This window comes from Dipodomys merriami, unplaced genomic scaffold, assembly GCF_024711535.1.
Source record: "Dipodomys merriami isolate MVZ:Mamm:240054 unplaced genomic scaffold, mDipMer1.0.p SCAF_33, whole genome shotgun sequence".
NCBI classification, from domain to species: domain Eukaryota; kingdom Metazoa; phylum Chordata; class Mammalia; order Rodentia; family Heteromyidae; genus Dipodomys; species Dipodomys merriami.
This window is the reverse complement of record NW_027204826.1, coordinates 17,413,110-17,428,535: the sequence shown is the minus strand read 5'-3', so window position 1 is coordinate 17,428,535 and position 15,426 is coordinate 17,413,110. Positions and strand designations below refer to the sequence as shown.

Below are 15,426 nucleotides of genomic sequence, written 5' to 3'. Positions count from 1 at the left end.
CTATCAGTCACACCCTAGGTATATTATAACATCGTTAACTACTAGTCACATAATGAGTACCGGCCTAGGATGGCGGGAGGGGGTCAGATCTCATTAGTCACTCTCCCATCACTGCCCAGGCAACTGACCGTGCAGCTTGCCTTTAGGGGGGAGGGGAGGAATTGTATAACTTTTTTTTATTCTTTATTTTTTGTCGGTCATGGGGCTTGAGCTCTGGGCCTGGGTGCTGTTCCTCAGCTCTTCGGCTCAAGGCTAGCACTCTACCACTTAAGCCACAGTGCTACTTCAGGTTTTCTGATGGTTAACTGGAGATAAGAGTCTCATGAACTTTCCTGCCTGGGCTGGCTTTGAACCGCAATCCTTAGATCTCAGCCTTCTGAGTAGTTAGGATGACAGGCGTGAGCCACAGCCTCCTGGCTTAAGGATTTTTAAAATAACCTAAACATTATGGTAAGTATATTTCCTCATGGTTACTCCTGCCCACGTGATCTGTGTTTCCTGTGTCCACTTGGGCCCTGTGTGGTCAGGCGTTCCCTGTGGTCTTTGGTCTCCATTCATATTGCAGAGCAGGACTCTGGCAAGCGACTGGCAGTGGTGTACTTAGCTTGCTGAGTGTGCCTTCCCTTGGGAAACCTCTCCTGCCCTAAATTAGTTTTCTCTCTATTTGTGTGCCCAGATCCATGAAGCACACACATCTGCGTGAGCCCGGGGTATGCCTGCATCCTGACTCGCTGAAGTCTACCAGGAAAAAAAGGCGTGAGGATCTGATTCTGAGATTCTCATAAGCCCTTGGTGTTTAGTAGAGAGCCTCTTATTCTAGGCTCAGTGAGCCTTACTTCACTTCATTTCCTCTCCCCCGAGGCCAGGCTCCCATCTCCTGGCGGGAGTCAGCTGTCAGGGAGGCCAGGGTCCCCGGAGCTGTGACCAGTCACCACGTTGCCTGCTGTTGCCACTCCAGAGCCCTTTAGAGATTCCGGGGTGCAAGTCACATCACCTCTGCCAGCATAGCGTTTGGCTTTCTCAGCTCCCATCCCCTGTCCTCATTTAGTGTTAGTTGTTGCTATTTTGGTGTGGTTTATTAAATTGCTACTTAATCTTGTAGTGTCTTGTTTTAGTGCAGGTTTGGAGACTGCTCAGCTCGTGCCTTTTTCAGTCTTCCATACCCCGCTAGGAGTTCATGGCTTTACATGCAAACAAACCATCATTTTCACAGAGAACATAGAGAGGAAAACGGCTATGTTCTTGTTTGGGTTTTTTTTTTAAGACAGCAGAAAGGTTATTGAAGGGGAGCGCTTTCAGAGGCGGTGGGTTGGAGATGTTGGGGGTGCAGGCTGGCGTGGCATCCAGCAGTGAGAAAAGCCTCAGGCTTCTCTAGTGACAACCTGGAGGCCCTGTTGCTGTGTTACAGATGGTGTCCTCAGAGCGAAGTCCGCTCTCCTTCCTGCCCACAGAAGCCCAGGTGTCCCCCCCGCCTCCGTACCCCACGCCCCAGGAGCTGCCCCAGCCGCTCCTGCAGCAGCCTTGTCCCCAGGATCCCTCTGCTCAGCAGGCCCTGCCACAGACGGCCTTCCAGCTCCTTCCATCCCAGGTGAGCCCCTCCTGGGACGTTAGTCAGGAGGAGGGCTTATGTTGCTCAGAATTCCAAGCTAAATGGTCATCTCCTTCTTCCCTGAAGGGCTCGTCTTTGACCAACTTCTTCCCAGACGTAGGCTTTGACCCACAGTCCCTCCGGTCAGGCCCAGCCTTCCCTCAGCAGGTGTGTAACTGGCTCTGCCCTTCCCTTCCTTGCCATAAAACTGCACCATTGAGGCTGTTGCCTGTGTAGACACCCATTGCCCGCGGCCCGCCTCCCAGTGTCACCGTGCTCTGTGCCTCAGTGCCTGTTCAGGCCAGGCCTTCGCAGGACTGTGGGTCAGGAGCACGGTCAGTACTGGAAGGGGCTGGGGCTCGGGGAGGGCAGGGCTGTGCCCGCAGGCCTTGTGGTGCGTTCAGCGGTGTGTGGCCTCCTGGGACGGCTTGGTCCAGGCTGGCACTGCCGGGGTGGTGAGCGTCCTTCCCTGAGCCAGTTGCAGCCAGCTACTTCGTTTTATTTTTCTGTTTCTTTCTAGCACCGACCCTTTACAATACTCCTAGATTTAGTATGCTCAGGCTCAAGATAGACTGAAGAGCAAAGGCAGGTTGAGTGGTTCCCAGAACTTAATACATTCTCACGTAGACCATGAGCAGCTGCGCAGGGCTCCTGGCCTCCCTGGTTCTGGGGCTTTTCATTTCTTTTTAATTTTTGTGCGGTGCTGGGATCAGATCCTCACACTGCCGCAGAGGTGCTCGACTGCTGAGCCACGCTCCACGCCCCCTCTGCACACGCCACGCTCGCTCACCAGCCGCACAGAGCCCTTTTCCGTCTAGACAAGAGTCAATGTTTGACTGGAAAGTGATGGAAATGCCTAAATTTTTATTACCTTTTTTTTTTTCATTTCTTGCCACTCCTGGGGCTTGAACTCGGCCTGGGCAATGTCCCTGGGGTTCTTTTTCTCAGGTTAGCTCCCTGCCAGTTGAGCCACAGCTCCACTTCTGGCTTTTTCTGAGTAGTTTATTGGAGATAAGAGTCTTGCAGACTTTTCTGCCCAGATTGGCTTCAAACCAAGATCCTCAGCCTGAGTAGCTAGAATGACAGGCGTGAGCCGCCAGCACCCGGCTCAGAGACTTTTTTTTGGGGGGGGGTCCCCGTCATGGTGCCTGAACGCTGGGCCTGGGCACTGTCCCTCAGCTCTTCAGCTCAAGGCTAGTGCTGAGCCACAGCGCCACTTCCAGCTTTTTTCTTTTTGCTTATGTGGTGCTGAGGAATGGAACCCAGGGCCTCAGGCATGCAAGGCAAGCGCTATGCCACTGAGCCACCTTCCCAGCCCCACAGAGACATTTCTTTAAGGCTGGTTTGGAAGATGAGTTGGAGGCGAGGCACCTTGAGCAGCCCCGGTCCTTGTGGAGGCGTTCTCAGTGTGGCACCAGCCTGAGGAGAGTGAACAAGAACTCTCACGCCTTTTCCAGAAACCAGCGAGGAAAGGGGCCCACCCCTCCCTCGGCGACCACCCGAGCCTCTGAGGGCCCCCACCTCGCGAGGCGGAGAAGGCTGCACACACTGATCCCCTCCTTCACCCCAGGGCCACCTTCTGTCAGGACATCCGCCTGCTATCACCACCGCAGGACACACTGGGGTCCCCGAAGCGTGGGGTCTGGGGGTGGCCTGCGTGTCTGGCCTTCCCAGGGGCCTCGGGCCCGTCTCCTGGGAGCAGACCCACGCCTCACACACGACGCTGTGCCTCCAGGTGTCCCTGCAGCAAGACGCCCGAGACCCACAGGACTCGATGCATCTGAGACCAAACCTGTATTCCAGCTGCGGGGACTTCCCCAACGCCAGCCTGACGGGTGAGTCTGGCTGCGCCACCCGCCTCAGGGCCCCACTCAGGAGGGAGGCCATTTCCCATGACGTTCCTTTGAACAACACACACAGTGTTAGACAAAGTGGTGCCTTTTTGAAGTAGTACCTTGCTTTCTGCTCAAGTGCACACCTAAATCACAGTCCTGTTTTTCTCTTCCTGCTGTAGCCGGAATGACAGGTGCTCACTACCACTCTCAGCTTTTAGGTGAGCAGGGATCTCACCTGTATGCTCAGGCTGGACCCAAACTGCTAGCCTCCCAATCTCAGCCTCTGAAGTGGCATGGATTACAGATGTGAGCCATGGCCCCTCTGGGGGCCACAAGATGGAAGAGGGCCTGGCAGTCAAAACTCCTCTGGAGTTTTTAGTCTTGGTTTTTAACCATCATTCCAAAGGAGAAAAATCTGCAAAAGTTGGAACTTTTGGAACCTACTGTGAAGAATGTCAGTCACGCCGGGCGCCAGTGGCTCACGCCTGTCATCCTAGCGCCTCAGGAGGCTGAGATCTGAGGATCACGTTTCAAAGCCAGACTGGGCAGAAAAGTCCTTGAGACTCTTATCTCTTAAGTTTTTTTTCTTTTTTTTTTTATTTTGGGTCTGAACTCTTGGACCTCTTCAGCTCAAGGTTAGCGCTCTACCACTTGAGCCACAGCGCCACTTCCGGCTTTTTTCTTTTTGCTTATGTGGTGCTGAGGAATCGAACCCAGGGCCTCAGGCATGCAAGGCAAGCGCTCTACCACTGAGCCACCTTCCCAGCCCTCCAATAAGGTTTTCAGGAAAACCTGGAAGTGTCACTGTAGCTCAAGTGGTAGAACACTAACCTTGAGCACAGAGAGACTCAGGGACAGAGCCTAGACCTTGAGTTCAAGCCCCAGAGCTTGAAGGTAACAGTTATGAGGCTTATACCTACCATCCCAGCTGCTGAGGAGGCTGAGAGCAGGAGAACACTGGCATGCACCGTTATGTCGGCTAGGGAAGGCAGAGACGGGAGAACCGAAGCCCGAGACCATCCTCAGAAAGACGTAAGGCCCTGTCTAAAAAATAAAGCACAAAAGGTCTGGGGAGTGTGGTTCAGGTGGTAGAGTGCCTTCCTAGTACTCTAGGAAGTCCAAACTCCAGTGCTGAAAAGAAAAACAGTATTGAGCCAGGCGCTGGCCGGCACCGGCGCTCCCGGCCGGGGGAACGCAGCACCTGGCGTTGCAGGCATTGCCGCTGGCTGTTCGCGGCAGCCTGAGGCCCCACGCTCACGTCTCCTAATCACTCTGTCCTTTCAGAAGATTCCAGCACCAGCCTGTTCAAAGATCTCAGCAGTGCTCTGGCAGGCATGCCTGAGGTCAGCCTGAACGTGGACACTTCATTTCCATTGGAAGAGGAGCTCCACATTGAGCCCCTGAGCCTGGATGGACTCAGCATGTTGAGTGACTCCAGCATGGGCCTGCTCGACCCCTCCGTAGAAGACACATTTCGAGCGGACCGACTGTGAGCAGCACGTGCCAGGATGGAAGTTTTGAAATGGCCAACGCAGAGGGGAAGAGAACGGAGCCAGGAAACATCCCGCCATTAGTTATTTCCACACAGAAGGACCCAAGCCCAGGCTCCAGGCTTTGAGCTCAGGCTCCATCTCAGGCACCGCCACCTGCCCCACATTCGGCCCGTCCTGCCTCTCAGGCCTGCGGCGCAAGCTGCCGCGGCAGGCAGGCTGCTCAGGAGCTCCGGGGAGCCCGCGCGCCTCCCTCGGCCCCCTCCGCCTTCCTGTCGGCCATCTGGCCGGCCGGTGTGCAGACGCACAAGATGCTGGTCACGGAGGCCTCTTCAGCGCTGCGTGGTGCTCAGAGCCACTGAAGTGCAGCCTGGTGAGGAGGCTGTGGATGTGGACGGAGGCTCGTCTTCGAGCACTGGTACCCCGACACCAAGATGCCTTAACCATGGCACCCACGGGCAAGCCCCAGCCATGGCCCCTCACAGCCTTCAGTAAACACAGGACGCCTGACCTGTCCAGGGACGGGCTGAAGCCAGGCAAGCCGAGGGCTTGCTTGCTTGTTTGTAATCTCTCTGCTGCTGCTTCCGTACACTTGTCCTTTGAACAGTCACTGAAAACAGCCCCGCAGGAACAGACAAGCCTGAAAAGCATGGTGCTCCTTGAAGGCTGAGAAAGAAGAGGAGACTGAAGGTGTCTCACACAACCAGAGAAGCACGCATCTCCTCCTTCCTGCCCCCACCCCCCGGCAGCGGGAGGGAGCTGCTGGGGGTCCTGCCAGACCCAAGAGCTGAGCGCCCCTAGTCTCCACAGAGTGGTGTCTCTGAGCTGGGGCGTTGGCCTGGCGCATTGGCCTGGAAGCCCCCGGCGTGCAGGGGCTGCACCCGCCTCCTCACCAAGCCCCTGGCCCCTAACAAGTGCCTGGCCCAGACCAAGCGCTGCGCCACTGCCTGGTGGATGCACTCGTGCGTGTGTGAGCGAATGAACGAACAGATGGGTGAAGGGACCTGCTGTGCTGCCAGGCTGTCTGACCCATAGCCGACCCCTTCCCTGCCACTCCCCCGTGACGCGTGCGGTCAGTCGCTTCTAACACCGGCACCCGTCCCAGGCGCCCGCTCTCCCGCCGTGCTGCCGCAGGCAGTGGAAGTTGTCTTCTGAGGGCACAGCAAGGCCTGCGCCTCAGAGCTCTTCCCAGATCCCTGTTTTGCTCTAAATAGCAGAGGTTCCTGCTTTGAGGTTGAGGAAGTTGATGATAGTGGACCTTAGCCACAACCTCACCATAAGCTAACTTGAGCAGATCCCCCCCCTCCCCCCCCCCCGCCGCCTCCCCCCCGCTGAGGCGCAGCAGACATAGCGACACCCACTGGACACCACGGGGAGGAGCAGGTGTAAAAGGCGGAGGAGAAGGTGGGGAGCATACTGAAGGGAGGGGGAGAAGCTGGAACCTTTGCCTGGATGGCTGCTGCCCTTCCCGGAGGAGACCCCTTGGCCTTGCTCCGGCTTCAGGGCCATGTGGGAGGAAGCTGCCACACCCGGGCCTGGCCACGGGAGCCCGCCACAGCCACAGCCCCGTCCTCCCCCCCCATTTCCCTTCCAGCCGCTCCCTCTGGAACCCAGGCATTCCTGTTTGCCCCCAGCTCTCCTGTTGGGTTAGGAAATCAACCGTTCCCCGAAAGGCCTGCGGAGCTCCGTGCTGGAGAGCTCATGGGGAGTGGGTGGTGGTCTAAAGGAAAAGGGCCTGGGGGGGGCTATAATACCATCCAGTGCCCCAGAGTGCCATGGGAAGCCAACTCCTGGGTCACAGGCCCCTTTGAAATTGCAGCCTGACATTCAGGCAGGGAATGGTGCTGGCATAGTTCTGTTTTTGAAGAAAAGGGGTCCCAGCTTAGCCCTCCTTTACGTAGTGCCTTAGTCTAGAGACAATTGTGTCAGGACCACTGCCTGTTGGGGGTCTGCAGGTGGGGGCGGGAGAAGGCGGTGTCCTTGGGCCCATCCGTCTGAACATGTGACACCGCCCACCTGTCTGGACAGCCACCCCGCAGAGCACGCCCTGTGAGCCACACCAGCTGCTGCTCTGACCAAGCTATCTCGGTCCTCAGCTTTGGAAGTAGATCGGCTTCCAAACACTGTGTCCAATACCTAACTTTTGTAGCCAGACATCGGTCAGACTACATTCAGTTACTGGCAGTTAAACTGCATGGAACTAAAACCCTGTCTCCAGTTTTCCTTTTCCCATGGCGTGGGTTTTAGGACGTAGGGTGTTAGGACACCGTCGTCATCTTCATCCTGGGGGGGGGGGGGCATCCTTAACCCTCCTGGCCTCCTCTCACATGAAATCCCAGATCTGCTGCATATGCCCTGAGCTGCTCTGCAGGGAGCTCCAATCCATCCTTGGATTCGAACTCACTTCCCTTGCTGACTCTTGATGGCCCTTCTGATTTCTGCACAGGTGGTTCAGAGCACAATTCCATCGCTTCTCAGATGGGACCGTCAAAAAAGCTAACAGACTTCCCGCCAGTGTCCTAACTCCCAGGGCCCCTTGTTAAACAATATTTAAAGATTGGAATTTGTATAAAGTAGCTTCTGAGTTTTATAATACATCATTTTACATCTTTCGTAATTAAAGGCAGCACAATAAGTTGTATTGCTTTTGGTGTTTTTCTTCTCCTCAGATGGTTAATGAATGGGAAGGGGCTGTCTTTGGTCGTGTGTGTGCATGTGTGTGTGCGTGTGTGTGTGGTGTGCACATGCATGCTGCCATGCATGCCAATTCTGGGGCTTAGTCTTGGGACCTGGCCACTGTCCCTGAGCTTTTGCTCAAGACTAGCGCTCTTCCACTTGAGCCACAGCTCTCCTTCTGGCTTTTGGGTGGTTAATTGGAGATGAGTCTCATGGACTTTTCTGCCCAGACTGGCTTTGAACTGCGATCCTCAGATCTCAGCCTCCTGAGGAGCTAGTATTGCAGGCGTGCGCCTCTGGTGTCCAGCTTGCCCTTGGTCTTTGACCTCTCCTTGGTTTGGCGGGACAGGTACTGCACCAGCCCGCTTGTCCACCCTTGCAGGGATCATGGTTGGTTTGACAGTGTGCCAGGGACAGGGGGCGGCCAGGATGTGGCTCAGTCTTTTGCCACCCTTTCCTCCCCAGCCTCTATTCGGAAGCAGCTGTGACTCCTGGGCTCCGCTCTCCTGCTGCCCTTCCCGAGCTGGTGAGGTCGCAGCTGCAGCCCTTCCCAGAGCCTACTCACTCATCCCCACTCCCACCCCCATCTGCTCTGCTGCCTGCACCCCATTCTCTCACCCACTGGGAATCCATCCCTTGTCTTTCCTCCTGTCCTCTTAGCTGCCCTTTCCTCCTCCCTGGCCTGGTCCACCCTGGTAATGGCTTCCGTGTCTTGATTTTTCTCTGCAGGAAAGCCCAGCGGCCCACTCGGTGCTACCCTTGAGACCTTCCTGGACCACACCAGGTAGCCAGGCTTCTCTCATCAGCAGCTCCAAGCCGCCATGGTAGCTTCTCCCGCCTCTCCTGCTCCCTCCATGTCCTAGTCTCATGCAAACATGCCCACCTGCCTGTCTCCCACCCTCACCCCTCCAGTGAGCCTGGAGTCTCACTTTCCATGGGGTCACAGATCTCCCTACAAGCCTTCATTTGCACCATCTCCGCCAGCCTGTGTGTGCTTCAGACCTCTTCCTCAAGCCCAGCTTCTTAAACTATCTCCTTTCTCAGAACAGGGCTTCCTGCACAGCCCTCTCCCCTTCCCGCCATCTGCCACCTCCCTCTGCCTGATACCATCCCAGCTCTCCTAATATTGCCCTGAAGCCCTCCGGCCCCTCCCTTTGGAGCCTGGCCTAGGCTCCAGTAAGGCTTTTGCCGCACTCTGGGCCCCGTCTCCCATGTGTGTCCTGGTCTAGCTTCCTGTCACCGGCCCCGGCCCCTCGTCCAGCCCTCTGCCCCGGCCTGTCACCCAGCTCAGCTCACCACTTCCACTCCATCCCCCTCTGCAGGCCTTCACAGACCCTGGGCGGGTGGGCATCACCTTTGCTGCTCTTGTCACTCCCTCCCTCCCTGATTCCTGGGGGACCTGGGACTGGGGGCTGGGACCACGCCTGTACTAGCATATTCACTCTAAGTCCCCATTGTCCTGAGTTTTTTGTTTTATTTATTTATATTTATTTTTGTCAGTCGTGGGGCTTGAACTCTGGGCCTGGGTGCTGTCCCTCAGCTCTTCAGCTCAAGGCAAGTACTCTACCACTGAGCCACTTCCGGTTTTCTGGTGGTTAATTGGAGATAGGAGTCTCATGGACTTTTGTGCCCTGGCTGGCTTTGAACCAAGATCCTCAGATCTCAGCCTCCTGAGTAGCTAGGATGACAGTCGTGAGCAACTGGCGCCCAGCTACTATCCTGTTTTTTCAACTATTACTTGTTGCATGAATCTGTTATTCTTTCAAAGATGGTATACACAAATGCTTAGCATTATTTTTTTTTAATTTTATTTTATTTTATTTGTGAACATACTGTACAGAGGAGTTACAATTACATGGGCAGGATAATGCGTACATTTCTTTTTTTTTTTTTTTTGTCGGTCGTGGGTCTTGAACTCTGGGCCTGGGCGCTGTCCCTCAGCTCTTCAGCTCAAGGCGAGCGCTCTACCACTTGAGCTACAGCACCACTTCCGGTTTTCTGGTGATTTATTGGAGATAGGAGTCTCACGGTCTTTCCTGCCCGGGCTGGCTTTGAACCGCGATCCTCAGATCTCAGCCTCCTGAGTAGCTAGGATTACAGGCGTGAGCCACCAGCGCCCGGCATGCGTACATTTCTTACCAAGCATTGCAGCCTCCTCCTGTGTTTACCCTTCACATCCCTTCCCAGCCTCCCCCCTCCCCCCCCCCTTTTTTTTTTTTTTTTTTTGTCGGTCGTGGGGCTTGAACTCTGGGCCTGGGCGCTGTCCCTCAGCTCTTCAGCTCAAGGCGAGCGCTCTACCACTTGAGCTACAGCGCCACTTCCATGCTTAGCATTATTGAAGTACCAAATATATACTCTGGGAGGAATGCACTAGAGGGATCTTGCTTTGGTCCTGCTTGTTTAATGAGGGCTGTCCTGTGTGCAAGTATGGGAATTATGATTCGCAATAGCTGCTGTGTGTGGCTATGTCCCCTTGTGGGCACTAGATGGAGCCCAGAGCCCAACTATGAGAGTGGCTCTCAGGACGTGGGATCAACCAGACAGCCAGACAGCCTTGCCTCAGCCCTTGGACTTGGTTGGCAGCAGTGTTGTGAGTTAGATCCTACCACAGAGCTGTGCGTGGCCCCTGCCCTGCGGGCTGGCAGACACCCCCCTCCCAGCGAGCGGAAAGAAAGGCAGGGCGAGCATGATGTTGTGGGGGGTACAGATGAGCGAACAGGCCCGAATGTCCCCCAGACTGGAGGCACAGCCCAGACCCATGGACCCATGGCCTGTCCATCTACCACCCACTTATGCGGGCTTGAAACTGCATAATCCTGAGGCATCTGCTAGACTAGCTCCTCTGTCAGGCCCTGTGAGGCGGGTGGGGCCAGCTCAAAAAGGAAGTTTCTAAAACCAAGCAAGCACCCAGAAACCGTCATGGCTGACACGGGGGATGTCAGCGAAGACAAGTGTCTCCGCCCATCCTCGGGGAAGAGGACAGGTAGGCGGCTGGAATTTTTTCCAGAAATGGGCTCATACAATAGATGTTCTTTAGAGAAAGCATTTAAATTGAACAGAACAAAAGGAAGCCTAAACATAACTAAAGAAACTACCATGCCACAAATAGTTGGGCTGCTTCTCAGACTTCCAATTTATTTCTTTTTTTTTTTTTTTTTTTTTTTTGGGTCCGGTTGTGGGGCCTGAACTCTGGGCTGGGCACTGTCCCTCAGCTCTTCAGCTCAAGGCTAGTGCTCTACCACTTGAGCCACAGCGCCACTTCCGGCTTTTTCCTTTTTGCTTATGTGGTGCTGAGGAATTGAACCCAGGGCCTCATGCATGCAAGGCAAGCACTCTACCACTGAGCCACCTTCCCAGCCCTCCAGTTTATTTCTCTAAAGGACAGAAAGCTGCAGCGTGGCTGGTGGATTTGTCCTCGCAGCTCACCTGGCCGCGGCATCTCTCGCCCCTGCGGTTCCGGCTCATCCCCTCCCCCGGGGGAGCATGCATCTTCACATCGTCACATTTTGTGCCCTGTCCTTCTGTCCTGATTCGCTCCTGCACACCGTTGTTTCTCTCGGGTCTTATGTGTGTTCCCTGCGCCGGGCCGGCCCTTCAGGGTGGCTTTCCCGTTCCTGAGTGGTTTCGTTCACCTGTGGCCACTGGACAGTCTCCTCACCGAGGCAGGAAGCAGGCAGCCCTTTCTGAAACTTCAAGACAAAAATGAAATCCCAGTCACTTTGCCATTCCTGCAGCAGCACTGGCTTCGTGACAGGGGACAGGGACCCCGTGTGGTCACCCTGATGGACAGGCCTGCTCTCAGTGCTTTTGGGAAGACAGTTGAGTGCCCCTCCTGACCCCCACGGAGGGCAGAAATCCGTGACCAGAACACAGGCAGAGAGCAGCCTGGCTGCCGTGCCAGCACTGGTAGCCAACTCGCCCCAAGGATGCAGGTGCCCGGGACAGGACGCCCCGCGCAAGGGCAGTGGCCGTCCGATGTGGCGGGCGGCTCTTCCTGACACCCTGGGGAGAGATCAAGACCGGGCAGCCACAGCGGGCCTCCCTGCCCCGCTGCCCTCCTCAGTCCATGCCTTTGTCACTGGCAGCATCTCTCCCCCGTCCTACCCCGTCTACCCCTGTCCCTGTGTCCCCCGTCCTCAGCCCTAGGGAAGGAATGACTTGTTCAGCCTTGGTGCCCGGGACTTGGTCCCACCAGTGCACTGTGGTGCTCGACCCTCACAGAATGAGCCTCGGCGTCCGCTCTGGCTGGGCATGAAAGCCTCCGGTGGGCGCCACCATTAGCACGGACGGCCCATGGACGGCCGTGCGGGCTGCGTGGCCTGGCGTGGTGTAGGCGCAGAGCGCCCTGGCTGCCTTGCTCTTTGTCTTGCTGAAACCTAAAATGGGTCAAAACAGAGTCTAAAAATTAAATTGCTTTTCATTTTAATTGCAAAAACAAAGCTTTTTTTGTTGTGTTTTTTTGTTAGGAATCCCCTAAGAAGAGGTGTTCCTGGAAGCGTCTGAAGCAGAGTGGGCACCGCGCTCCCAGCCTCCTACGCCCCCGACAGATTTCATAACTCCCAGCCCCGAAGGCCCAGCAGCTGCCTCTGGGGACTAAGACAGAAGCCATCCCTGCCCTTCGCCAGGCAGCTGAGGGTGTCTGTCCGAGCCCCACAGGCTGCATCCGCGCCCTCGCACAGTCTCTTCCTAAAGATACTATAATTACACACCGTGCCCGACATTGCTGGGAGACTGTGTAGAAAAAACTTGGCCCAGGAAGAATCTAATCAAAATCGGCAGTTTATGTGCTTCGATGTGGCCAAGGTTTTGTATGAAAAAGCCTGCGCGTGTGAGAGGCGGCTCTGGGATCAGAGCCCTTCCCTGGCTGTCTCTGAGGGACCAGGGAGGCTGGTGAGCACCCAGCTGCTCGGGGCAGGCAGGGCGGGGTGGGGGTGGGGAGTACAGTACATAGACCCATCCCAGGTCATAGCACCGCAATCCCAACATGGAGGCAGGGCTGTGAGCTCCAGGCCAGCCCGGACTGCACTGGACTGCGCTACATAGTGATATCCCATTTCAAAAGGGGAGGGGAGGAGAGGGGAAGAAGAAAAAGGAGGAGAAAAGCCAGGTACTGGTGGCTTAGGTCTGTCATCCTAGCTACTCAGGAGGTTGAGATCTGAGGATCACAGTTTGAGGTCAGCCTGGGCAGGAAAGTCTGTGAGACTCTTACCTTCAATGAACCACCAGAAAATGGGAAGTAGTGCTGTGGCTCAAAGTGGTAGAGTGCTCGTCTTGAACAAAACAGCTTAGGCCCAGAGTTCAAGCCTCATTGCTAACAACACAAAATCTTTAAGTAGTTGTACAAAGGAGTTGCCATTCACCAAGGCAGTTGGTGAGCACAGTGCATCTTGGTCAGCGTGAGCTCTTTCAACTTTTCCACCCATCCTTCTTCCCAACCCCCTTCCCCTCACCTTCCTTAGTTTGGTAGGCTATGCATCCTGTCCCCCTCCGTCAGCTTCGGGTCTCAGTGAAGAAGCCAGCTTTGTGTGGGACAATGCCATGCTAAGAGCCCACCCTGTGCGGTACAGCCCCCTCTCCCAGACGGGAGGCCTGGCCAGGCCACCAAGGCCTGGGCTGGGCGGGGTCTGTTCCCAGAGGCTGGGGTTCGCCGTCTGGGCCACTGCACAGTCCATTCCAGAGTGTGGGCTGGTTTCTCCTAACAAGCCAGTGCTCGCATGGGTCTACCCACCAGCCAACATTAAGACAAGGAAAATCAAACGAAAGCCCCTGGCATTGTTGGGACATCTTGGAGCATTTCCTTGGGGACAGATGGGGAGGAGGCTGTTGGTTGACATTTAACTATAGCTCTAAATTGATCAAATATCTCCTTGCAATCTGTCCAAGCCAGCCTGGAGGGGGACAAGATGTCGCCGCCTGCCCTCCAGGCTGTCCGCGAGCACAGTTCTCCCACGCCGTGCTGGGCACAGTCCACCGGTGCCCGCCGCGCTAGCTGGCCCAGCTCCCACCATGGGTGGTTTTCTCTTAGAACTGTCTCTCCCTTTGTTCTTTTTTTTTTTTTTTTTTTTTTGGGTCCGGTTATGGGGCCTGAACTCTGGGCCTGGGCACTGTCCCTCAGCTCTTCAGCTCAAGGCTAGTGCTCTACCACTTCAGCCACAGTGCCACTTCCGGCTTTTTCCTTTTTGCTTATGTGGTGCTGAGGAATTGAACCCAGGGCCTCATGCATGCAAGGCAAGCGCTCTACCACTGAGCCACCTTCCCAGCCCTTCTCCCTTTGTTCTTGATGCTGGTGGTGTACTGTGGTGTATTAACCGCCTCAGACTGCTATTACAAGAGTCACAGATTGGGTAGTTCAAGTAACAAGTTTCTGTGTTGGGGGGGGGGGCGGGGGTTGGTGCCAGTTCTTGAACTCAGGGCCTTATGTTCTTGCTTGCTTTCTTTCACTCACGTTGGTACTCTACCACTTGAGTCACGCCTCTGCTTCTGGCTTTTTCCACGGCTTCATTGGAGAGTTTCACAGACTTTTCTGCCCCAGCTGGCTTCAAACTGTAGCCTCGTGAGCGGCTAGGACCACAGCTAGCTTCTTCCTATTGGCTCCTGTGTCCTTTCCCTTGGACCCCCCTTCCTGTGCCAGCCAGGCCCCTGTGGGCCAGCATGGATCAGCAGCAGGGACGCAGGTTTAGGCAGCACGCCTTCCTTTTTAAGCAGAAGCATTGACTGCTTGATTTCTCATGTTTCCACCAGATCTAGGGGCCTGCCAACCACCGGGTCTCTGGCATCGGTTTGGAGAGCCAGCCCGAGCTTCCGGGTGCCCCAGAGAGTCCCCAGTCATCGCTCCAGGCCATGCAAATGCACCGATGTCCCCTCATAGCTCCATGACTGGTGAAGAGCCACGCCGTCCCCTTCATGGCTCAGTGCCGTGTGATTAGCCACGCTGTCCTCTGGGACCCCGCAGAGACACTCGGGGTGCTGCTTGCGTCTGGGGACTGCCGTGGGCCTCCACAGTCAGGCCAACCACTTCCAGCCTCACACTGCTAGGCATTAACTGCTGAGCTGGAGCAGCCTCTGGCCACCTCGACTCGGGACCCCAGGCCCCCGGGCTTCGTGTTAATGGTAGCCTTGCTCAAGACCTTTCCTTTTACTGTCAGCAAGAGAAAGTCCTGTTTAATTCACACCAGATGCTGAGTGAGTCGTTCTGAGCAATCCTGCATCACCCCTAGCCACTGATATGAATCATGAGAACACACAGGATTCTTTCCTTCCTACAAAATGAGCTCAAATAGGGGCCTGCCCTTTCAGAAGGAAATTCATGAGGTTAAGAAGCAGCTTCTGGCTGGGTGCGGGTGGCTCACGTCTGTCGTCCTAGCTGAGGTCTGAGGATCAGGGTTCAAAGCCAGCCTGGGCAGGAAAGTCTGTGAGACTCCTATCTACATAAGCCACCACAAAACTGGAAGTGGAGTTGTGGCTCAAAGTGGTAGAGCACTAGCCTTAAGCAAAAAGAGCTCAGGAACAGTGCCCAGGCCCCAAGTTCAAGCCCTATGACTGACAAAAAAGTAAAAAGAGGCTTCAGGCTAGTGTGGTAATTTGTATGGTAAACGCATAATCCCAGCACTCTTGGAAGCAGAGGCAGAAGGTTCCAGAGCTTGAGATCAGTCTGGACCACATAGTGAGACTCTCCGTGTATCGAGGTATAATTAATACACACTAAAAAAAATGAATGATGGGAAAGTAAAGCTGGCCTCGTGGGGAGAGGGGTGTCAGCGGAGGGGAAAGAGAGAAGGTGAATATATTTCAGTAGCTCGATTTGCACCTGTGAAAACAGAACAATGAAACCTGCTGA

General features: G+C 55.3%; 1 protein-coding gene across 3 annotated transcripts in view; it reads left to right on the top strand.

Moving 5' to 3' along the window:
- The window catches only part of Crtc3 (CREB regulated transcription coactivator 3), a 69,753-nt gene extending 62,209 nt beyond the window's left edge, over window positions 1-7,544 (top strand). For 2 of the 3 annotated variants that reach the window (XM_070043313.1, XM_070043315.1), the window contains 4 exons: window positions 1,409-1,588; window positions 1,676-1,756; window positions 3,324-3,423; window positions 4,708-7,544. In XM_070043313.1, coding sequence (XP_069899414.1) covers window positions 1,409-1,588; window positions 1,676-1,756; window positions 3,324-3,423; window positions 4,708-4,916 — 570 coding nt within the window. In that variant the 3' untranslated portion in view covers window positions 4,917-7,544. The remainder of the gene's footprint in view (window positions 1-1,408; window positions 1,589-1,675; window positions 1,757-3,323; window positions 3,424-4,707) is intronic. The other variant, XM_070043314.1, reaches the window with a different exon arrangement.
- The last annotated feature ends 7,882 nt before the right edge of the window (window positions 7,545-15,426 follow it).